At 40.7% G+C, this 24,256-nt stretch overlaps 1 protein-coding gene and 1 long non-coding RNA gene across 3 annotated transcripts in view; one reads left to right on the top strand and one right to left on the bottom strand.

Moving 5' to 3' along the window:
- Positions 1-4,311: 4,311 nt before the first annotated feature.
- Lar (tyrosine-protein phosphatase Lar) overlaps positions 4,312-24,256 on the bottom strand; it is a 237,016-nt gene continuing 217,071 nt past the window's right edge. For both annotated transcript variants that reach the window (XM_076377450.1, XM_076377451.1), the window contains 12 exons: positions 23,135-23,158; positions 22,534-22,634; positions 22,132-22,461; positions 21,147-21,297; positions 19,815-20,111; positions 11,788-11,927; positions 11,515-11,717; positions 11,269-11,435; positions 8,882-10,242; positions 8,577-8,803; positions 4,848-6,654; positions 4,312-4,524 (listed from right to left, as the gene is read on the bottom strand). In XM_076377450.1, coding sequence (XP_076233565.1) covers positions 4,456-4,524; positions 4,848-6,654; positions 8,577-8,803; positions 8,882-10,242; positions 11,269-11,435; positions 11,515-11,717; positions 11,788-11,927; positions 19,815-20,111; positions 21,147-21,297; positions 22,132-22,461; positions 22,534-22,634; positions 23,135-23,158 — 4,877 coding nt within the window. In that variant the 3' untranslated portion in view covers positions 4,312-4,455. The remainder of the gene's footprint in view (positions 4,525-4,847; positions 6,655-8,576; positions 8,804-8,881; positions 10,243-11,268; positions 11,436-11,514; positions 11,718-11,787; positions 11,928-19,814; positions 20,112-21,146; positions 21,298-22,131; positions 22,462-22,533; positions 22,635-23,134; positions 23,159-24,256) is intronic.
- On the top strand, positions 15,412-16,162 carry LOC143178687 (uncharacterized). Its single transcript, XR_013001838.1, has 2 exons — positions 15,412-15,499; positions 15,608-16,162. It is a non-coding gene; the product is annotated as an uncharacterized LOC143178687 (long non-coding RNA).

Genomic DNA, 24,256 nt, shown 5'->3' with positions numbered 1-24,256 from the left:
TATAAAAGGTTTTTTTTCTTTCGTACATAACCAAACATCAGCTGAGGCAATGAACACACAAATATTATGTTAGTTATTAGTTTATTGATGCCACAGGGCAATACATAATGTACACGTTATTTCTCCTTGTCAACAGACTTCCTATTACACAATATTTAATTTGTATAGGTGTTAATTAGTAACATTGCATTTATCATATTCACTTCAGCCTGTTGTATTCTTTCTGGCAAGAAAGTATCACAAAATAATTTCCCATTCTTTCAACGATATTTAGTATCTGACTTATTCTTTGTCTTTTTCATTCACATTCTTCTCAGAATTAACGACAGTAATTACTCACTGACGAATCCGAGCGGATGAACTCGAGGTGATCTCACACACAGTAACAAACTCGTCGTACTATTGCACGGAGCATCGTTTAGTGGCCGATTATATTTTGTTACATTATTAAAGATTGCTCCGAAAACGCGAGTTGTATGCTTTTAAGAAGAAGAATACAACAAACCACATATTGCTATACATTCTGGGATATAAAAAAATTATAAACACTAACAATAGACACGCAGCTAAAATACAACATACACAAAAGTTTTGGAATGATATAAAACAACGTAATAACGTTACGCTCGGTATCTTATAAATATATGAATATCGTGGACTTCTTTGTATTGGTAAATTCATCGAATACAATTTAACGCTACTAACTTATAACTAGCCATAAGTTTATACAATTATTTAATTTCGTTTTTCGTAACATATGGTATTTTCAGTTTGGAACTTTAAACACGAAGTCATCGACCTTGTTGGCAATGATGCACTATGTGCGGTTACGTTTATTTTTATCAGATCTTATAATTCATTGATTAAAATTGAATCATAAAAAACTAATATCGCAAGAGTAATAACATTCTGAAGATTATCGTAGCAAAATCTTTGTAATTTCTTTCACCCCGTTTTTTTATCAATACTGTAAGAATCGTGCGAATAGGTCGTCTGAATTGAAAGTTCAAAAACTATGTTTTGTTTTAACAAGAAGTTCAACGGTATATAGACTATATTTGTTGCATGTGAATTCTTTAATTAATAATTAATTGGTAATATTGATGCAAACATTTGTAGACAAAGAATTTCTCTCTACAGAAAATCTTCAATGCATAATTCCCTGTCATTTATTATCAATTTAAGGAATGTTATTTTCAGATGAATTTTTATTTAATTTTCCGTTATTTTCAACGATTAAAGAGACTCTGTAGTCAAAAACATATTCGTCTTTATCATGTTTTTCTATCAATTGTGCTGCTTAACAATAGCACACTCTCCTTTTTAACTGTGCAGTATTTACGAAAAAACAGTCGATTTACGTTTTCTCATTGTCGAAGTAACAGTGTTAAATTTTACTCTGACAGAAGCACGATATCGTTAAAATAGTCTTGAACACAACATATAAAACTGTTGAATAATGTACATATAAATCAAGTCACTAGTAAAAAAATAATTATAAAAATAAAATAACTATCTCAAATTCGTACTAAAGGCCAGTCCTATCTTCGAGAATGGTTGAATGTCGATTTCATTAAGGTACTTATAATTGAGTATTATAAGAAAATTATCGCAAGAAGGATCGGGGCACGTATGCATTGTACATTATTAGTACATAGATGTTTAAAACAAGAAATGTTTAAAAAGAGAACAGTATTAGGTTGTTGGAGTGAACAATGAGAGATATGCAGATTAAATAGTCTTTCAACCATGACCGAGCCATTTAAGTATTTTTGCAAGTACTGAAAATACGTATTAGTTAGATTAGACGCGATGGCCTTCAGTCTTACAACGTGAAATAAAATGATACACGAGATGAAAATAAATGCATGTTCTGAAATGCAGTAAATGCAGTAAATGCAGTAGGATAAATGGAACATTTCCTGTAAAAAGTTACGTACGTAAGTAAGCTCGCGTAGAAAAAAAACTTATACAAAAAGTTAGAAAAAATGGTATCAAATGATCGTATTAAAAATGAAAAGTGTTGAAACGAAACACTTGTCATGAATGTGTAACAACGTGTTTTCTGGATAAAACATATCAATCCCGGGAATTTGGAAAATATCGACAGCTTTTTTCCAATGCTTATTTTCTTCAATTTATGGTATTTATAATATATATCTATGTATATATTATTTATCATCTTATTTATATATATATATATTCATTTATTTATATTTATATTTATATATTTATATTTATATTTATATTTATATTTATATTTATATAATGTTGCTAATGACAGACGGTGCATGTATGTACACTTAGTCACAATTCCTGACCCTCGAACCACTTTTAAATGAAGAATCCTCAATAGAGAATAGAAATGTTCGAATTTAGAATGAAAATAATACTGATTTGTTTTCTATACTATATAACGGTCGTAGATTATTGTACACTTGAATGATTAAAGCCAAAGAAATGCCAAAAACCAAAAAATATCCTTTTCCTTACAGGAGAGTATACATTCATTATCGTATATATAGTTACAATATTTTAGTAAATAGAATTTTACGCTCTACCATATCGAACAGCGATAGAACTTTATACCAAACGGTATGACGAAGATTTCGAAATGTAGAAGTTATACAAACGAGCGCATGCTTATTGTCCTCATAGACTACGATCTTTGTAACTCTTTGAATTACAATTAATAATAGGTCAAAAGTATCTATCATTATCAAAAAGGATATTAACACTGCGCGGTATTGGTTGCATCGTGAACGTTCTGTTTTTGGCATTAATTTGGCGCTTCTGGTGCCGGTTATAACGCCTAGCTACGAGTTTTGTCGATTCTGTGGTATTCAGATTTTCCGATTATAAACTATGCCTCTGAGAAATTATGCTATAAACAAGTTTAATCACCAGCACGAAGCAACTCAGTTTGAGCGTAAACCGAGCCAGGAATGATTGAAGTTGGGACAAACTGTTGGCTCGTGTAGCTGAGAAAATTGTAAAAGTAGTCGAGGTAGAAGCCTACAATGGAACTTTGTACATGGGGGGGATGCATCAAGGGCTCGGGGGAATCGTACGCAAATTCGACATACAGTGCTTCTAGTTAAATTAGTTCTCATAGAAACCTGCACAACTCTTTTGTGCATTTTAATTGAATATAGGCACCGTTTCCTTTCATCCTTCCTTCCACACAACTCACTTATTTTCATTTTTGTTTCTTCTAATGGCATCGCTTATATTCTAATCTTAGAACAATCGCTTACAGTCTACTTAAAATTACAGTAGGTAATGAGAAGATCCCTATCGTGCGTAATGGGCTCAGCATGAATAATTGTCGATTTGGCAGTACGGTAATTTTCTTGTTAGTGAGCGGATATTTACGTCTCGCTGTTTTCTCAACATCTATTACGGAGATCCTTGCAATTTCTCTTGTCCGCAATATTGTTTGCTGCATCGATAAGTACTTACAGAACGTGCCACGGCCTTGTTTTCGATTTTCGATTCATCGTATTCGCTTGCTTTCAGACATTACGTTTCCCACGGATATGGAAGCACTTTTATCCAACGAATAGGAATGTTTGAACATGTTTTTTTAAATTATTTTTAGTGTTGTACGATGGTCCCATCGCACTTATTAACCCCTTGGTTTTTTTTTTATGACGAATGTAACTCGTCCTATTTGTATGGTATTGCGAACTGAGCGAAAACCCAAAGGGTTAAAATTCGATTGCGAGACATACGATCGAATCATTAATCCCTGTCAGTTTGTTTTAAGTTTAACTTAAGCGACCATAAGTTTTCGAGCAACTCGGGAAAGGCATAATCGCAAGGTGTCTCAAATGATTGCGAGTTAGATATGTTTCGGTGATCGAACCATCGATTACGATGTTTTCGAGATTTTTCTTCGAATAGAAATCAGTCTCCGCTCGAGCTTAGTAACGATTTTTGTCTCGAAAACGTGGAAATTGTATTTTTTATTTATGTTTTTTCGTCTTGTAACTCGCAAAAAGAAACTTTCGAAAAGAACAGTCTCTACAGATATGATTGTTTCTATGATTACGAGCCGTATGATCGTAAACGGCAGTCTTAACCCTTAATTCGTTCGAGGGTTTTGAATAAAATTGAGTTTAGCACTTACGATGCCGTCAAAAATTGAAGTCTTCCGCGTACTTGAGATTGCTGCAACACCATTGACTAAGATACTTGGCTGCTACGTTAGTTGCCCAAGAAGTTAGTAATTTATCGCCTTGCTACTGTATTTGTCCTTGGAAGGTACGAGATATAGTACGTTATGCCCAGTATCGTGGTATAGTCTACTCTCCTCGTCTATTTTGCATACTTCTCGAGTACTTCATTGTACTAAACGCGCCGTACTTTTGCCCGTTCTCCAGTGTCTCTGTCGCTTCTCTGTCGATCCCTCCTGTCTCTGGTTGATCCCCTTTCGTCACGGCCGTCGGGTTGTCAGTTGGCATAATGATCGAAAGAACCCAAATATTCCAAACTGGCGCGATAACAAAACTGGTATTGGTCCTGAAAAAAGAAACATAGGTTCTTTATACAACTAGGTAAAATAATATTATCATATTCACGATTCATATCTTTACCATAACTTCCTAATAAAGCATTTATACATTTTCTGTTACATGGGTATTTGTTATCTGGTCTTAATTTTTATCCATAGAACACAGGGGTGAAATTTGTACAGAAAACTGTAGGACACTTTGTATAAATAAATTTAAATCTACAGCTTCTCAGATTTTGATTTGGCAACAAAGAAAAATATTTCATATGTCAAATCTCTGCACAGTCAGACATTGTCAATTGGATACTATTCTTTGCTAAATGAAACTAACCTCAGTCTGTACCATGGCTGGACGTTGCGTTCGCAATATTCTGACAGTCTGGAAGATATCAACGACTCCTTCGTACTGCATACGTTCCAGCACGATGCTGAGCGTGATGAAAACCCCTGTTCTTCCGACACCTGCGCTACAGTGCACAGTTATCGGTCCGTCCTGACCGAATTGCTCCTTCGTTTTGTGCACCTGTCCGATGAAATCGATGAATCCATCGCCAGATTTTGGGACACCCTGTTCCGGCCAGTCGATGAACTGGAATTGTCTGACTGTACGACTCGCTCCATCCCTAGCGTCCGTCACTTTAAATTCTCGTAGAATGTATTGAGGCATGTTGTACTCCGCGATCGGGTCGACGACGAAACACTGATAACGAATCGACCTGTCGGACGGCCAGTATTGATGACACTTTTCCCTGCCCATCTCCTTCAATTTCGTTAACATGACAACGATCGTTGAATTATGCTCCCAGAGCATACGCCAGAAGTCATCTGTAGTATCGCAAAGCGGTCCCTGAGTAGCGATGTAAGCACCACGGTATCGATATCCGTCGATCAGGCTCGCGTTTATGTAATCGGATCCCTCAATGTTACGTTGAGGCTGCAAACATACTCTTGTGCACTCGTACGGCAGAATATGCACCAGTCGGTTTTTGTGCTTATTGCAGGGAAGATTCGCCGATATGAACCGCGACGAGTCCACTTTAATATTGGACAATTTTTTGAATTCCAGTTCCATGCCGGTTATGTTATCGATTTCTGGTTGCATGAGCTTCTGGATATGGGAATGCAAATTCCTGGCTGGCACCTCCGTGATACCGCAGATGATCGCTTCGTAGAGGGCATCGTGAATGAATATATACTGATCTTCGGTTTGGACCATATAATTCCTCTGAGCGCGTAGACAGGTCACGTGGCCGTATATGTCGATCATCTTCTCGTGCTTGATCCTTTCGAGCATCGAGTCTATGACGATGAAGCAGCCCGTTCTGCCGACGCCCGCGCTGCAGTGCACGATTAAAGGCCCGCTGTCAGGCGGATTTAGGGATCTGACTCTGCGTAGGAACTGCAAGAAGGGAGCTGGATGTTCAGGTACACCGTGATCAGGCCAGGCCGTGAATTGTAGCTGCTTTATTTCGCGTCTCTCCGAGTATCCTGCCCGAGACACTTGGAATGTTCTGATGCAGTAGGTAGCTAACTCTTGGACATCGGTGATCGTTACCGTCATCAGACCGTAAGTCTCGGATCCTCTACTCGGCCAGTACTGGTCACACTTTATTCTCGTTCTTTCCTCGAGTTTGGTCATCATCACGATCATGCACGACCTTAATTCCCAGCACATTCGCCAAAAGTCGCCGAAAGTCTCCTGTAAGGGCCCTTGTGTGGCTACGTATGCGTTTTGCTTTCTGTAGCCGTCGCAATAGTTAGCGTTTATGTAATCCGTGCCCGATATGCCGTCGATCGTTTGAAGGATTACTCTCGAGTGGTCATAAGCGATCACGTTCGCGTAACGGTTCTTCGACGCATTTATTTCCATGTTCGAATGGTCCCAAGTGAATTGTTGGCCGGGCTCTATCGATTCGTACTCTTGACTGAATTTCAGATTGTCGTTCGCTTTGAGCCGTTCGATGTGATTCCCAAGCTCGCTGATGGGAATCGGTGGATGAGAAATCATGCCCGGCGTTTGGAAGTTCAAACGGCGCATTTCAACCGGATCGGACGGCGCGTGATTTGAGCTAATGTCGGCGGCCATTAACGGCCGAGTTACGGCTGCTTGGTCGGGTGCTTTGCATGGTTGCCTTCGTCTGAAACGATTAGAAAATTGTAAAGTACAATCGTATGATATCGTTTATGACTTTTGATTCGTCAACTATTGACCCATTTAGAGTGTACTTAGTTTTTGACTGCTTGGCTTGTTATCGAAAGAATAAATGTTTAGAGTAAATTTTTAAGCGATTTGTACGAAAATAATTACTGTGTGGCTCATAGATTTGTTCACGTGTATTGGAAGTATTAGTTAATTACATATTATAATTGTAATGACTACTCTGGTGTATTTTTTTTTATTTGTTTCATCTGTTCTTTAAAGTTTTGTGAAAAACCGCGTATACAATTTATTTAGTACCTATTGTTGTTACAGGTTCGGTTAAAATTTGATCGAAATGGCTTTAGTGGTTTGAGGGAAAATAGGTCATAAAGTTCGGTAATTTTCCATATGGATGGAGGTAGGTTGTGGGTTCACTCAATTGTAATATAAAACGTAAAATATGTTAGGAATTGGAAAATGTGAATTTAATAACCTTTCATGAATATATTCGCGGGTCACTGTATGTAATTGAATTTTCGTTTTTTCATGCGGTGAATAAAAGTCTAGTATAAATTTTAAAGTAATGCATACTTAGGTACTTTTAAGTATAACTTTTTCTATTAATAATTAATGACAGTACGAAATTGACGATTATTAATTTTCCCTGTATGAGATGAAAAGATCTGATGAAAATTCTTATAAACTCCAGGGTTAATTCAATATTCACTAGACCATTATATTCTCTTGAGATACCTTAGAAGATATTCCTACTTCTAACTCATTTACAACAATATGTTATTTCTACAATGTATTTTGTAATAATAGCGAATAATGAATAGAAACGAAAACTTCGAACACTTGGCGTTTTAAAACCCTACATCCTTTTTCTATGCATTTGTAGTTGTTAGGAACAGGAAAGCATCCCCTTCAAAATACTTTTTGTTTTACGTTGATACGATCTCTCGTTTCCTAGATATCGTTTAAAATGTAATTTTTAATACTTGCTATTTTCCTCTCATTCACGAGGTCGGATCTCTCACTCACGCAACAGCACTGATCTACCTCACGCTTGGTGACTGTGCGTAGGTCAGTGACGCTGAGTCAGCGTTTTTACTACTACTCGTGCGTACCCACTTCCTGAGAGAAATAGTAGGTCACGTCGGCCATTCATAAATACGCGCACATTAGATCCTAAACTTTAAAGCCTTAGATCTCGAAAACGAATTAAGATATCGGGTTGGGATAAAATTTGCTTTCAAGCTCACACTTTTCTCTATCTTCTAGCATGATTTTTTTTAAATTCTTTACTCACTCGGATGACAATTTTTGTTTAATCAGATAATATAGAGCTTTGTATCTAGAACCTATTCTCCAAAAGTGTCTCACGTTTTTTTTTTTTTTTCATTTTTTATGAGACGAGCCAGCGTTTTACGCAACCCAAAATAGCGCATAACTAAAAAACTAAGCTTTTTCGGACTTATGTTCATACGAATTTCTTTCAGTATCTATGTATGTAGGACCTATTCTCTAAAAATGTCCTAGATAATTGGAAACATCCTGTACAAACACAAATTTTTAATCCTGTTCTGTTTTTGTTAATTATTAATTGTTAATTAAGTTATTAATCCTACGGAAAAGCTTCAGTATTTGAGGATACAAACCAATTTGTAGCAAAAATTCAATAACTAAACTTGTGCAAATCAATCGACAAACAGTGAATAATTAATCTGTTATTTATAATCTTTTAGTGGATATGCGCACTTGGACTGGCTCAATATTTATGGCTCAGAAGTGGGTCGAAAATAAATTTAACGCTAACATATTTAAGGAACATCTATATCGATTTCTGTCAACTACGTAGATTATTTACGTCGATTATTACGTTTGTACTATTACAAACCAAGTGCAAGTGCTACTTACTTTTTAATGACGAACAGGATTACGAGGAACACGCTGACCATCAACGCCGCGATTATTGGGCCAACCACCCACACCATTCCAGGCTCCTGACCGCTGGTCTTCACAGAGACCTCCGGGTTGCCATCCACAGGAGTGTTAGGGTTGGGTCGTCGCGGTGGTTCGCCTGGCGGTACTTCCCTCATATCGAGCGACAGGTACTCGGAGAAGGGCGAAGAGGTGTATAGATGCTACGGCATAAAGTTTCTCCTTAGACGCCTCTGCTCCTCTCCCTTTTCGGCTCAATACCTTCGCGTCTCTGAGCTTACCTTTCTCGGTGTGTCGACGACGGCGCGCACGAAAATTCGATATCGCTTATTCTTCTCGAGTTTCCGATTTTCATAACCCTCGTATATGTCTCCGCTGCCTAAATGGAACGTGTACGGAATATCCCGTTGCGGGAACTTGGCTGCGATGTAGGGGGCGTTCTCCCTTTCCTGTTTGGCACCCTTGCCTGTAATCATATCCTCCGTCAATTCGTCGGGCTGCTTGTCAGCCGTCGATTTGTCTTCAGGCACAACAATCAGGTAGTAGTGCGAAATTGGCCCGTACTCCTCGGAGGCTTGAGGCAAGATCACTTGGATCTCTTCGCCGTTCACTACTCCATAGAAATCAGGCTTCACCATGGGCTTAGGCGCCGCCATTTGCGTGGTTACTGTGATTTTAGCAGGCGGCCTGTACTGTTCATCGCGCGGCACTGCGCTTACGTTCACGTTGTAGGTGGTGAACGGTTGCAGCTCGTTTATCGCTGTGGTGGTCACAGTAGGGTCCAGTAATATTTCTCTACGAGGAACGTTCTGGGTCTGCGTGATACCCTGAGAGTCGACGAACTCTTTAACGGCGTCGAAGGAAACTTTGTACCTCATTGGGTTCAGTCTTATTGGCGGCGTCCAGGAGAGGGTCATGGAATGTGTCGATGAGTCAAGTGCTCTTAGGTTCAATGGCACATCTTCCGGTTTCACCATCACCGTCACTTTCTCGCTGAGTCTTCCTAGGCCGGTTTTGTACCTCGCGGCTACTGTTATCGCGTATTGCGTGAATTTTTCTAAATTGACGAGGTCTGCTGATTCGGTGAGCCCGACTGTCTCTTGCTTCCACTCGTCTAGGTCTTCTACGGCAGTTGTGGTATAAAATATTTGGTAGCCGACGATTTTGCCACGACTGGGCACTGGTTCCCACCAAACCTCGACACTAGTGTCTGAGGTGGCCACTGCTTTTACGGACATCGGTGCTCGACCGATGTCTTTTTCTGTTAGTATTGTGATTTTCTCCGAGTAGGGCCCGCTGCCTTCGGATGTGTGCGCTCTCACGTGGAATACGTACTCCGTGTTCTCTTCCAAGTTAGTGAAGACAGCCCTCGTTTTGGTCGTGTTTCTGTCGATCGTTGTCGGATGGTCGTTCTTCTTATTGAATTGTACGTCGTAACCAATTATCTGGCCGTTTCTGTGTTTCCTGAGGGGCTTGTCCCACGTCACGCACACCGTATCAGGAGTTTGGAAGAAGTACGATAAATTTGTCGGCGGACCTGTCGGTGCTCCTTCAGGACTAAACCAGTATTGCAGTGTTTCTTGCCCGAAACCGATTTCGTTTTGTCCAGCAACCCTAAATTCGTAGTCCACTCCCCGTTCTTCTGTGATTTAAAAACAAATTCGCGAAGTGAGTTCATTAAGACGGCGCATGAAGCGTTTTAGAATTATGATTAGAGGCTTAACTGGCTAATGAGGAATATTAAAAAAAAAGAAAGTATTTGGTGTAAATTAGAGGAATACTTTTGGAACACTATAGGTATAAGTGTCTCTAAATGGATATATTCTACAACCTCTTTATCAATTATTTTAATATGAAACAGAAAAACTTGAAAACTGAGAGAAGGCTCGAAGATATTTCACTTGCCATTAAACGGTACAAGATACAATTAATGTAAATTATTTCTGTTTATATTTCCAATTCTAACGTAACATACGCTGAATACTGAATTTAGGGACCATGAATTTATGACTTTTCTTGCTTATTGCTCGATTTGGTTTAGTATTTTTGTGATTCTGATGTTAATTTAAAATAGTTTCGCATGCGTATTCAAGTATGGAAATAACAGATATGCATTTTACGTGTGAATGTGCTAACGGTAACGCGGGTTTGACAGTACGAGTGTATTGGAAAACTTTTCTACTTTTTGCTTTGAGGCCATTTAAAAATGTAATTTATTCGATGTTGGTTAATATATGAAAATGAATGCAAGAAGATTCAGGAATCTGTAATATGATATTTTTATCTATGACAAGTAACATTTATTTAAAAATGTTGATTATTCATTCATGATTATTTCCCTACATATATTGCAATAAATGATATATTACAAGAAGTATGTTAACTAAATATGAACTGTTGAAACTGTTAAAAGTTTGAGTATCAGGCTTTGTTTGTTTCTCTGTATTTACCTAACTATTTATTCGAGATATTATGGGACTAGCAGTCAGACGATAGGCTGAAAATCCCGTAATAATATGAGACCAGCGTATAATCTATTAAAAATACTCTTTTCCATTTTGATGTGTTCCAGTAGCCAGTTAAGTCTCTAATTATAGTTTTGAAACACCTGACAGTAGAGTATTCTTAGACAATAAAATTTTCAGAGATGAAATTTCGACAAACTCACCAAGATCCGTTATTTTGTACTTATTCTGTTGAGTCCCTTGAATAAACTCTTCCTTAAGCGTCTGATTCTTGATTCCGTACCTTATCCTGTAACCCAAGAGGTTGCCGTAGGTTTTAGTAGGTTGTGCCCAATCCAACTCAAGTACGCCGGGGTCTCTACTCAAAACTCTGCAAATATTTTTCATCTTAGTGTAACTGTGAAAAGTTCTGAAACTTTTGTTACAACTTTACGAAAATCGTCACGTACTTGATGTTGACTTGAGGTTTATTGGGTACACCTCCAGGCGTTCTGACGTGAACCGGGGCCGAACGATCGCCGTCTCCTTTTCTCGTTAGAGCGGCTACTTGTACAGAGTATTTCGTGTCTGGTTGCAAACCAGTAATATTCACTTCCAGCACACCGTCCTCCTGTACGTCGCGTCGTATCGGTTCATTCAGGAGATCCTTTCCCTAGAGATACAGTATCGTGATTAAACTGTTGATCCCTCTTACGATTTCTTTTCACAGCAATTCTACTAACCTCCTCTCTCACTTCTTGTACGTGTATATGATAACCCCTTATAACGCCGTTCTGTTCTTTCGATTTCGGTGGTTTCCACTCGACGTGTATCGTAGTCGAATTGATCGGCGTCGCTTTGACATCTTGAGGATCTCCCGGTACTGGAACGCAACGCACAGTTAACTCGTGCACTTCAGGCTTGGCCTGCATCACGCTCACAGTCTCACACTCACGTACGCAGTCGCAGTCACACATGAAGGGGATAAAAATGACAAAATATTAAAACCTGAAAAAGAAACGTAAAAAAAACATGTGTCCAATGAAAAATGAACGAAACTAAATAACTCCATTGGCAGTCGAAGGAGCGTCCGCTAATCGGTAAATAAATTTCCAACTGAAAGAACTCGAATATCATATAAGAGCTGATTTATTAATAAGGATTTACAGTCCCATGAATCAGTAATTGTCGGTCAATAGTTGGTTGTCAACAAAGGCAAAGATCACGGTAAAAGGAGAGAGAAATGAAAGCGTTATACAGTAACTATAATAAAGAAACAGAGAAAAAGTAACGCATCGATGCGTAATGAACGGATGAGGGGTAAATGAATAAAACACATCGGATGGTAATAAGTAAAAGAAAAAGTAATGGAGAGTATGTACATGCCACCAATCATACACGGACAAAACGACGTACAAACAATATTACGAGGCACGCAGTGTACCTCATGCTCTACGTCCCTACGGCGCGGTAATCCTCCATTTGAATACCAATAATGTATGTTTTTATTCTGCATTCGGTTTGAGAACGCGAATGTATGGAACGCGCGTATAAATACGTCATCGAGATGTAAGCGCGCGGTTACGCTGAACGATAATGCTACGGCAATATTGGAGAGTCCATGACGAAACGAAGCAGTTTTATACACATGTATAAGTACATAATATACATATGTGCGGTCTACGATCATTGGTGCTAGGTGTGGATGAAAACTGTGCCAACAGAATCGTGCATTCGTGTTTTTCGATAAACGTGCAAGGGTAACAAAATGTATCTCGTGTATTTACAGTTACCCACATCGATAAGCCGCTTCGATAATTTGTCGCGAGAGTATTGTTTCTTTTTTTTACATCCGCCCCCGACAACTTTTTCAAGTCATCTGTGACGTGATCTTTTTCTTTCTACCTTTATTTTTTTTTTTCTAATGAAAAGTCTCTCGCGCAGATTCTGATTGGCGATAGATGGTGCATCTCTCATGGACGGTCCAGTATCCGGCACCGGAAACAGTTACATTACATTGAAAAAAAAAAAAAGAAAGAAAATTCAAAACGGCTGTAGGTGAAACTAAACGAAACTTCAACATTGCCTATATACCTAAACAAAATCGTACGAGAATAACGATTGCAATTTTCTACGTATATAATAATCGCAAAATAAAATATGCGTTACAAGGAATACAGGACAAAGAAAAGCCAAACGAACACTGTCCGCGCGGACAAATTTCGCTCTGGTCAGCATTGATCTCTGCGGCTCTATCTTCGTGGCTCGCGTAATTAACGTATCAATTTATACCCACAAGTTTCGCTATGCAGCGCAAAAAACAAACTTGACGAGCGCGCAGTCGCAGCGTTTTGTTATTAGACAAATAGTTTTCGTATTCGATCGTGATTGCTTACCGACTGCAGCAAAAAAAGGTTAGGAAAAAAATGACATCTCCAAAATGGTCTCTCATAGGAGAACAAAAAAACGATATGCGAAAGAGACGAAAAAACGAAAAAATATATATGTATAGAGAGAAAACGATTAATACAGGAAGAAAATTCATGGCACAACTCGAGACGAGCTAAGGGATACTCACTTTTGTCAGCTGCGCCCCAAAAGTCGCCAAAAAAGTGGGAAAAAAAACTCGTAAAAATTCGTGTCAACTTCGCATATATATTGAGTAGAATTATTTAAAATATTTAATATGTTTAGGCATATCAGTGGGTAGCATACTACTGATTATTATCAACGTCAACATGGCCTTTTTTACAGCTATTCGTTTTGCCTCGATTTGTAAAAAAAATCTTGACATATGTATACATGGCCTGTGTTGTCTTTCGTAAAAACACGCACACGCGCACTCGCTCGTTGGTTCGTTCCCTCCCTCCCACGCGCTCGATCCCAATCGTACCCTCTGGTCTATTCGCAAGATTTTCTATCGCTCTGCCGAAAAAAAATCCTCGGTGGAGAAAATTCTCTTTAGAATCGATCGTTAAATAGAAAAATATCGCTTGGTCCTCGGTCGCAGTTGGTCGCAGAGAGGCGGGAGATGTGAGAATATTTCTTTTCTTTGGCATGCGCAATCACTACTCCAAATATGAAATAACTAAAGGCTCATGTCCACCTGCCTCCTGCCGCCAAGAGAAAGACATCTCGTGTCTCTGACTCGACGCGATATCGCTATCTTCTTCTTGGTGCAAAGAAATTCAAACGTCGGATAGAAAGGGTGGCAGAAAAGAAGAGAACGCGGTGCGTTCTGTTCTTTCCCTCGCGGCACGAGGCGTCGAGAGGAAAGACCTATGATAAAATGTCTACTGAAAAAAGAAAGCTAGGAAGGAGAAACCATAAGTTTTAAGAAGGGGGAGAGTGGGATCCGTGTAGGTCCGGACTGTATAAACCGAGAGGATGTTCTTGTATCGCTATTGCGGTTTCTTCTAAAGAGATGGACAGTCGTGGTGAAAAAACAGAGTCCCCGATGCGCCTTGTTTTCGTACGTAAAAAATTCACGAGTAGAAGATGAGGATACAAGTCGGTGAGGTGGAATGTATTCGAGGAAAAATTGTTTCTTTTCTTTGCAACTCCAAAAAGTCACCCGCAAAAAACGTTAGCTCGATAAAAAATTTGTATTATCTTCTCTTGGGGAAATCCCCTTTCTCTTTCTATTTTTGTTTATTTCAAAGAGAAGAGTAGAGGGACGGTTTTTTTCGAGTAGTGTAAAAAATATTCCCGTCCCCCTTTTGTTCGCTTTTGTTTTACTAGCAGCATCCACCCGCGCATTCACCCATACAAAAATCACAAAATTCTCCGCAAAATACGCACGTAGATACGTGGGCTGTGAAATGAAGTGTGTTTGTTTAGAGCGGTCGGCTCGGGAGTGTGCTGAGCGCGAAGTAATCCGAAATCCCGATCAGCTTTTTTCCGTTGTTGCTTTCTATCGACACGACTAGCGAAACCGAACCGCGTCAAAGGAGAGAGCTCGAAGGGAGGAACATGCACTCGTTAGGAAGTTGGGAGAACGCGATGATTCGGTCTTTGAGCTGAGACAAAGAAAAATCTGGGGAGGAGTAGGGGGAGTTCGTTAATCCTTGAAACTCTCGATATTCTGAAAAATACAGCTACGATAAAAGGATACGGATTTTTAACCACCGCAAGTTGTTAGTGACTCAAATACAAACGTAAAAACACATACAGATACAATGTAATATACTCTCTCTAGATACCTATGGAAAGATACGTAATAAGAATCAATATACGATATAAAAATACGTATAGATAGTATAATAATATATGCAAAAAACGTATTATAGGTACATATCGAATAAAGTAGTGATCCAATATAATAGTATACGATGGTTCACTTACAGAGGCAGAAGATGGAAAAGTAGGTCGGTCTCATGCATGCAGAGAACGAAGGTGCATGTATAGACAATAATAGAGAAGGGCTGGTGTGGTGACATCATTCCAACGAGCTTGGTAAAGTGTAAAAAATTAACGAAATCCCGTGTTAATGATCCGATTCGGAGTTCGTTACGACCGGAGAGGATCGTCTGCTAGTGCATTAATCGCCTCTTCCATCGACAGGTTCGCTTACACCGAATCGTTTATGGAGAAATTTCTGCCCGAGGAGAGCACGTCGAGTCAATTTATTCCTTCCGTTCCCGATGCAAGCAAACCTCATCGACAGAAGCTCTCTGGGTCGAAATCAAAATACCTTTGCTCGTGCCACGGACTCGTGGCCGTCGTCTAAACGGATGAAGATCAGTGATACAGAGATTGCATGGATATTGGTATTCAAATGTTTCTAAGATAAACGTCTCATGGCGTCTTTTTACTTGCTTCGCGGCACGATTCCGCTGCTTGCCACCCGAACAACCTTCCGTTATCAACTCGCGACCGTCGTACCGATCCCTCGACCTTCCCTGACACGCTATACTTTCCTTCTTCCCACGTTTCCTGACGCGCCCTTTACTCTTGCATCCCGTACTCTTTTACGCACTCTCTCACGCATTCACGCACGCACCGACTCTCGTCGTGACCTCGAAACGATGCACATCTATCCATCGAATGACTGAGCATCTGCAGTAGAATATCAATTATATAGAAAGCTTTAGAAATATGGCGTCGAGATCACCTCGAGACGGGGCGAATCGGATTTCACGACAATCGACAGTGGGGGTGCTTCTCGAGGGTGCTCTCTGTGCTGGTGCTCGGCACGATCTATATACCGCGTCGTCTACACAATTGATATTTAAATACGTGTATACAGACTGCTGCGTGTACCGCGAAATACGGTGCTCTCGATACGGGCGTCGAGCGAGTAAATATATCATATGTATATATCGGGTGCGCATATAGTCGCTCGCGCGCGTACGCACGAGCCGCCTCCGTAGATACGCGCGCACACACACTCACCCACGCACACGACCTACGTGCATGCGTGCACGCGTGTGCTTTTAGGCTGTTTACTCGATTAAGCGAAGGGTGCTTCTCAAGTGGTGCGTGGTGGTGATTCTACTAGGATACTGGGCGAAGGCGGTGCGTCTGCGTGTGTCTCTGTGCGTAGGTGCGTAAATACGTTCCTCCTTCTTTGCCTGCGCCTCCTCCTTCGTCCATCGCGCCTACGATCGTGCGCGACACGCGTGTGCGACTCTACATGCGTGCGTGGTGGGTGCGAGATTAGAAACGGTGGCCCGCGTCGGCAAAGTGACATTTCGAAAACGGTGCCCGTGCACACACTGATAGAGACGATAACAGAATATAAACAGCTGATATATTACGTATCGATATACAGTACGTTCAGAAATAACGTAATCATATAGAAGTAAAGTGGCACTAGGCGGCGACAATAACAATAACGAACGACACTAGACGTATATATACGGCGGTGAACTTTTGTGCTTGACAATGTGCGAGCTTACACGGCAGGGTGCTTTCAGCAGTGCTTTTTATCGTTCCGTCTCGCTTTGCCGAGTCTGCTCTTAGAGGGTGGACGGCTGGATCGTTCGGTTCGCAAACGGGACAATGCGCGGGAGGGTGCGGAGAGGGGCCTGGTGAAACGAAAGAGGATCCTGGACCGTGCCGGTTGGAAAAGGTTCGAGGGAACGTCGTTAGTGACGCGTTCGTACGACTTTTGCCGCGACAATGCTGCGCGACGCTTTTCACAATGCTTCTCCCACGACAAACGGATCCCGATTCCGCGGCTCCGTCCAAGGTCTTCGATTATTTTTACAAAACAAAAGGAGCCCGCTGATGTGGTGCTCGCTTTCGCCGTGAGAATGGAGCAATCACGTCTTTACCGTGTCGCGTGAGAAGCGTCGCGAGGATCGTCGAAAGGAAAAATATCCGAAACGAGAACCGAGTTCTCTCGGCGTTCGGCTTTCCCTTCCTTTTCTTTTTCTTTTTTCTTTTTGCTTCTTTTTGAGGAATTAGTTGGTAGCGGTGAGGGCGGTTAGAAGGGATGAAAAAACTCGTACCATGCAGGTGCTCGGGTGGTACCACTGAGGCACCGAACGGGGAGAGGTATGGGAGGGTAGTCGAAACGAAAAGCAAAATTTCTTCATGCATCGGCATGCCATTCATTGGATAGAGAAGGGAATGGTGGTCGAGGGCGCGGTTACGCAGACTCGGCGTAGCTCAACGGTATTTTTTTCAGGACGGTGGAGGAGTCGTTTTCGGAATGGGATTTCTGGGAAGGCAGACACGGTGGATCCGAAATAATTGAGCTCCGGGAGAGAGATTGGTGAAATTGAGGAATCGTTAAACAAACGAAGGCATGCTCTAAACATGTGCAAACAATAGGTAGAACTAAATGTTAACTAAAGACAGAAGAGCCTTATATATCAGAGATATAGAAATGTATATACATATATACGGTGTGTGATGTATATATATGTATATATATAGTGAAAAAAGTGCGTTATATATATATATTTTTGTGTGTGATACATACGCTATAGTTTTTATATATATACGTAAGCATTTCAATGACAAGCTACCGCCCTCGTCCACAGTTATTATTTTCGACCGATAAATTGTCTTGCGACACGCCGACGTTTTGTCGGGATATTTTCGCGGTTAATTGTTCCCCCGTAGGTGTTTTTTTGAAACGGTGAAAATAATACTGTTGCAATGTCGGGACGGTAAGCTTGATCTCTGTCTTCATAACACGTGGCAAGAGTGAGTCAACGAACTAAAGAGAGAAACGAAACATCTTTACTGACGTAACCACGGTAACCACCAGAAAGAACATTGAGTGAACGAGTACATATCATTAGACAGTCGATATAATACGAGTTAGTGCGAATAAATCTTAAAAACTAGCTGTTCAAAACCTGGATCATCCTCCTGCAAATGCTTTAAGGAAAGACAAAAACACGTGAATGAGTATATAGTTATCAGTTAGCGTGTTAAAATGAGTATCCAAGTTTTAAAAGTGGGGGCTGGGGGGATTAAAAAAACCAACGGCACGAACAAAGGGAGAGTTGCGATTAGGCCCTGTAAAAATAGTTAGAAAACTCGTTTTGTCGGTTTGCTTGTATTTTTTTTTTTTTTTTTTTTTTTTGGCAAATGTAGCTGAGCTCAAAAATTGGTTATCAGCTTCTGAAAAATCCGTGGCTGCGTGCACCTGGAAAAAATTTCTGGGGCACACTAATGGGGGCATGAGGGATCAGGACATTGGTGGGGATTCCTGGGTGTAAAGAGTAATCCGTGGAGATTTGTTGTCGCAAAAATTCCAAAAATATAAAATCTCGCCAGCCAAAAAAGTAGGGCCAACATGGTTTCGCGTCTCGCCGCGTAGGTGCCGCGTCCCGTCCGAAAAAAACAGGAAATCGAGGGGTGTGCTAGAAAAGCGATAGGAAAGCGGTGGACCAGCGTCAAAGGATAGACACGAAAAAAGTTGTGCGCGTTCAAAACTTACATTCGCGCAATACAAAATCAATATGTTTCTGTAATCGCAAAAAAAGGGTCGCGCTCTCGTTCTTGTATTTCCTCTTTTCTTCGTCGTCTTCTTCTTCTTCTTTTCTTTTCTCCGTCCCGATTAGGACAATTCGACAGTTCGTTTCTCGAAAGCGCAGGTGAGAACGCAAAAGTGACCTCTGAAGGGAAAGCTTCCACGTATTGTACAGTACAATATAATTCAATGAAACCGAATGGAATAAAATACAACGATAATGTAATAATTCAACAGGAACACAGGAGAAAGAATATATACTGTCGAAGTGAGAAAACAATAGACTATAGAGAACAGAGTGGAACGGAAAGTCGTAAAGAAGGATAGAGTGTTAGTGTGAATTAGGAAGAGACAGGTTCGAAGAGACGTTAGCGGAATCTGAAATCGAAAATACATTTAATAGACGTACAGAAAATCGTCGAATGACAGATCGATTGTTACCGGCTCGAGATAACAGGGCGTATCATCGCAACCCGCACTGGAATCGCACGAATATCTTCGAACTGATTTTTGGCGGGCTTTTATATTTTTGGCTCTTGCGCGGCGAATCTTAAGTCGCGATACGTCGTCCTCGCAAGAGTAACTTTACAAGCGAAGCGTGGCGCATGAATATCGACACGATCCCTTCTTAACAACAAATTAAATGCTTCGACAGGCGCCATGCTAGCCACTTTATCGTTCGTCAAAAAATTTCAAGCGTGTTGCCACGATACGAGGTGACTCGACCAGATGCGAGCAGTTATATTGAATTGATCTCGGTGAAGGTTTCATGCGCCGCTCTTCGACAGTCTGAAGTAAACGTAGAAAGATGGTTAAATGAACGTCAGTGATACATACCGTCCTCGTGAGTTTTGACCGAGATAGGATAACTCGGAGGTCCGTCACCTACGCTGGTCCCGGCCAACACCCAAATCCGGTACTCGGTCCACTTTTTCAGTTCGTCCAACACGAATCGCGTGTCATTCAGTTTGATAACCCTCGCCTCCGAGTCGGAGCGTCCGCTCTCGCCGACTTGCAGCTTGTAGTACATGATCCTCCCGTTCGATTGATCGGCAGGCGGGGGTTCCCATGTTACCAATATGGAGGTCGGGCTGATCGCTTGTCCGCTTACATTTTGAGGCGGAGCCCCGGGGACTGTATAACACTCAGTTATAGGGGGGAAAAACGAAACGAAAACGGGGCAGGAAAATCGTCAGTCATCGAACGACCGCAGCGACCTTCGGTCCCCGAGTCCCGAATCGAAGGCTCGCGAGAAATCGTTACAGCCCGCGGCCTCGACTAATTTCAGAGTTATAGGTATTGGGTAAATTAGAAAAACGACTTTCCGCGTCTTCGACTCTGATGGACTCGGCGAGCTTCGAAGCCAAGCCGCGTTCGAGTATGACGCGGGAGGTTCAACTAAAAACGTGACGTGACGGTTATGGTAAGGGTTCAGAGAGGAGAGAATCACTCAAGGAAAAACTCATGAGTCGATCCTTGAACAGTCGAAAAAGTACGTGATTAGAGAAAATATCGTCAGGACGACCGTTTAACTCGCGCGTCTCGCGCGGAGTCAACGTGCCGTGCCTTGACTCGCAAGGAAACGAGACAATGAAGAACTGAAGAACGGACGTAAACCATACGTTATCGAGAATTAAAAGAGGTGCTCAAAATGCACACATATATCAATGCAGTGCTTAGTGCAATTTATATGTATGATATGTACGTATATATATATAGATATATATATAAAGTGGCATCCAAAAACGGCTTTCTTATTTTGCAACGCATGCAGTCATTCTCACTCTCCCACACTTCACGGTTCAACGATGTATACTCTCGATTTCCCGGATTCCCCATCATATCACCCTCCCCGTTCTGTTCAATAAATCCACGGTGCCGATCTTGATTCTCTTTTAACCGGTCCCTTTTGCAAGGTGTCGCGTATCAATAGCTTACGCTACTTGCGGGAGTGTCTAGCGCTACTGCACCTCCTACCTGCTGTGCCAGGACGATGCGCGATTGTGCCTAGGCTACGAGGAGTCTATCCTATATCGGAGTGCTCGATCGGTCGAATCCACCCTCGTCCCATTCTCACAATCGCGAATCGACCTTTACTCGGCACTCCTCGCTGCGTGAACTCACTCCTTTCTTTTCAGTTTTCTGCTGGCTCTTTGGCTTTTTGCTTACCGTACTGTTTCGTGCGAACCGGATACGGAAGCGTTGTTGCTCCTTCACCCCTCTGACTCCTCGCGGCCAGCCACACGTAGTACAGGGTGTTGGGGTAGAGTCCCGTCAGAGTATAATTCTCCGTGACAGGAATCTTTCGATGATGTTTCTCCTGAAATCAGTAAATGGTCAGTGTAAAATCAGTGTGGTTCGGTGGCGGGCGAACAGGCCTGCACAACTGGCTTTCTGGATTAATTTTTTAGAAGCACGAACGAAAAAAATATGAGTGTAAATCATTATTTTCTAATTTAATATTTGTTTTTTAAGTAACTTGGACAAATATTTTTGCGACTAACTGCAGTTCTGATGAGAAGGGATACCTAATTGTAACGCTCTTTTCTTAACGAACCTTTGTCAGTTTTAAGTTGGGTTTACACTATACACAACACGTTATACAATATTGTTCCAAAACTTATTAGAAAAATAAAACGAAGCATCATGTTACGCAACATCTTTTGTGTTATACAGTAAACCAAAAGTAAAAAGTTTTATAACTTTGTTATGTATCGCGTCATTTTATATAGTGTAGACTGAGTCTTTAGTTAGAAGCTGTCAAGTTTGCTTCTAAGAGCATGAGGTCAATAACTTAAAAGATATTAATGATTAAAATCGTATCCACCGCCTTACTTTCCTGAAAGTGTAAATATTAAATATGAAGGAATATCCGAGAGTTTGAATATTTGAATATCTGAGTATTATAATATGAATGAAAACATGAGAATTTGAGTATTTAAATATTTAAAAGTTTGAATATAGACACCTATGAATTTTTGAAACTTGAATATTAGAAAATCAGAAGATTCGACTATCGAGAAATTAAAAAATTTCCAAACGTTCAATGGATAGCTTCATTAATTCTGCGCAAGAGTAACTACAAGTGATCTTGCTCTTGGGAACCCAGTTGCCCAGGCCTGATACACTGAATAGCGACTCCTAATTCGTGTACCTTTGCGTATGTATCATTCCAATACAGCTCATAGCTAAGGATATTTTCCGCGCTAAGAGCAGGCTTACTCCATTGGAGTGTCACTTTGGTCTCCCCAATATCAACTGCCATCAAACCGTCCGGTTGGCTCGGTACCCCTTGCTGCGTCTTTATTTGAACTGGCGTGCTCAGTGGACCAGGTCCAACGCTCGTTAACGCTTGCACGCGAATTGTATAAATCATATGTGGCGTTAAATCAGAGATCGTGGTCAGTTGACTGTTGTCCACCATTTGGTACTTCCAAGACGCCATTGGTTGATTCGGATCTGTCGTGTAGTAGACCTTGTAGCCCTGCAATGGCAAATGTCTTTTGTTATTTTTTCCTGCGACAGCGATGTCGATGACGATAAGTGAAGAACTGACCGTCACTTGACCATTTGGAGTTTCTGGCTCGTCCCACTGTATGACGATCGTACTGGAACTCAGTGGCCGGATCTGAACCTGTCGCGGCGCAGTACCCGGTTCTAAAATAGAAAGAGCATCCTGAGTACTTCTAGAAACGTGCTCGCGATTGGACAAGCCACTCTATAGTTAGTCACGGGACAGGAAAATACAAGTAATCCCCGAGAAAGAATACCAGAACCAAACACACTCGTTCCCGGTAAAGGAAAGAACAGAGAATCTATTGAACTGGCTTTTACGATGTTCGTGATGTCGTGACTACGGTGTAATTTGGTCGACTATAAAAAAAAAGGAGGGAAAACGAAACGAAAAAGATTAAATGATGTAACAAATTGTACTTGATTAGCTACAGGTATATACTTGCTTGAGAACATATACTAAGTGTCAACGCGTGTGTGTGAGTGTGCGAATCAAATGATAGAAATGTGCGTGTGCTTTAAATTGCTAAAAATACAAGATATTAAAAACAGAGAACAAACAACCGAAGGAAAATAAAATCAAAAACAAGTAGAAAATACTAGTCATACTTCTATAGGCACTCTTAGTATATGATTGAACTTACTGGCACCTCCATTTGTCGATTCCGCTATTGAAAAAAAGGATGAACGATTATTTTCAATGGTTCTCGATTTAATGGTATTATGCGCGGGTGAAAATACGAACAGCGGAAACGGTTTGCCGCGGCTGCTTCGTATTTTCACGAGGTGTGAAGAGTGCGCTACTATGTATCGAGGAAAGGTGCAATTTCGCGTGCTGTCTCTCCGCGTATTGGTTTTTCTCTTTCTCAAAAAAAAAAAAGAAGAAAAAAAGAGACGGAGAGACGAGTCGAGGGTGTGGAGGGCTAGGAAGTGACAGAGTCGGAAAAATACAGAGCGAAACGAGACGTCGAAGCGAGACGCGCCGAATACGATCCGACAAAAACACTAACACATGGTGCAACACAGAGAAAGGGGGATTGGTGTGATAGGTGAAAAAAATTTCTTGTCACTTACATGAATCAAATCGTGCGTCCACGGCGGACAGCATGGAAAAAAGTAGAGTTTCCCTCAAAAAACGTGTCAAAATTTGCTCCTCCTTCGTAGTGCAAAAACATTATCTACGTGCAAAAATATCGTACGCGCTCGTCGGACTAATGAGTTATCTTTTCACTTTCCGCGACGAAAAAAATCGCGTCGTATATCTTTTATGCGTCTCGACTGAGTACACTCGGTGCCCGTATGTCTTTCTTTTTGGCGAGATGTATGATTGAAATGCGAATGATTCAATTTAGAATTTTAACATGACAGAAATTCGTTCGAGATGCGTCGATGGGCGACGTTTTACTTCAATCATCGTTTAAGTTGCAGCGCTTAACTGTTTTGAGGATATTCACAAAAATGTATATGTTTAGTTTCTTTACGTTTATTGTTGATATGATTTTAAAGAAAGCATTAAACACTTTTCTTTAGTTGCAATTAATTCATTCTTAAAAAAGTCAAAAGGGTAATAAAGTATGGCTTTTTCAGAAAGTCAATTCCTCTGTTACATTCTTTTGGTAGTCTAGAATTTTTATTTTAAAAATCATATTTAAAAATCGCTGAATTTCCAACACTATTATTATTTATTTTGAGAAAAACGAATTAGAAAATATGAAATTAACGAAGAAACTGAATTTTATACTTTCATTTATAGAATTCTATATCTA

Source organism: Calliopsis andreniformis, chromosome 5 (genome assembly GCF_051401765.1).
Source record: "Calliopsis andreniformis isolate RMS-2024a chromosome 5, iyCalAndr_principal, whole genome shotgun sequence".
Lineage (NCBI taxonomy): Eukaryota > Metazoa > Arthropoda > Insecta > Hymenoptera > Andrenidae > Calliopsis > Calliopsis andreniformis.
The sequence above is the reverse complement of the archived record's forward strand: the minus strand, read 5'-3'. Positions and strand labels throughout refer to the sequence as shown.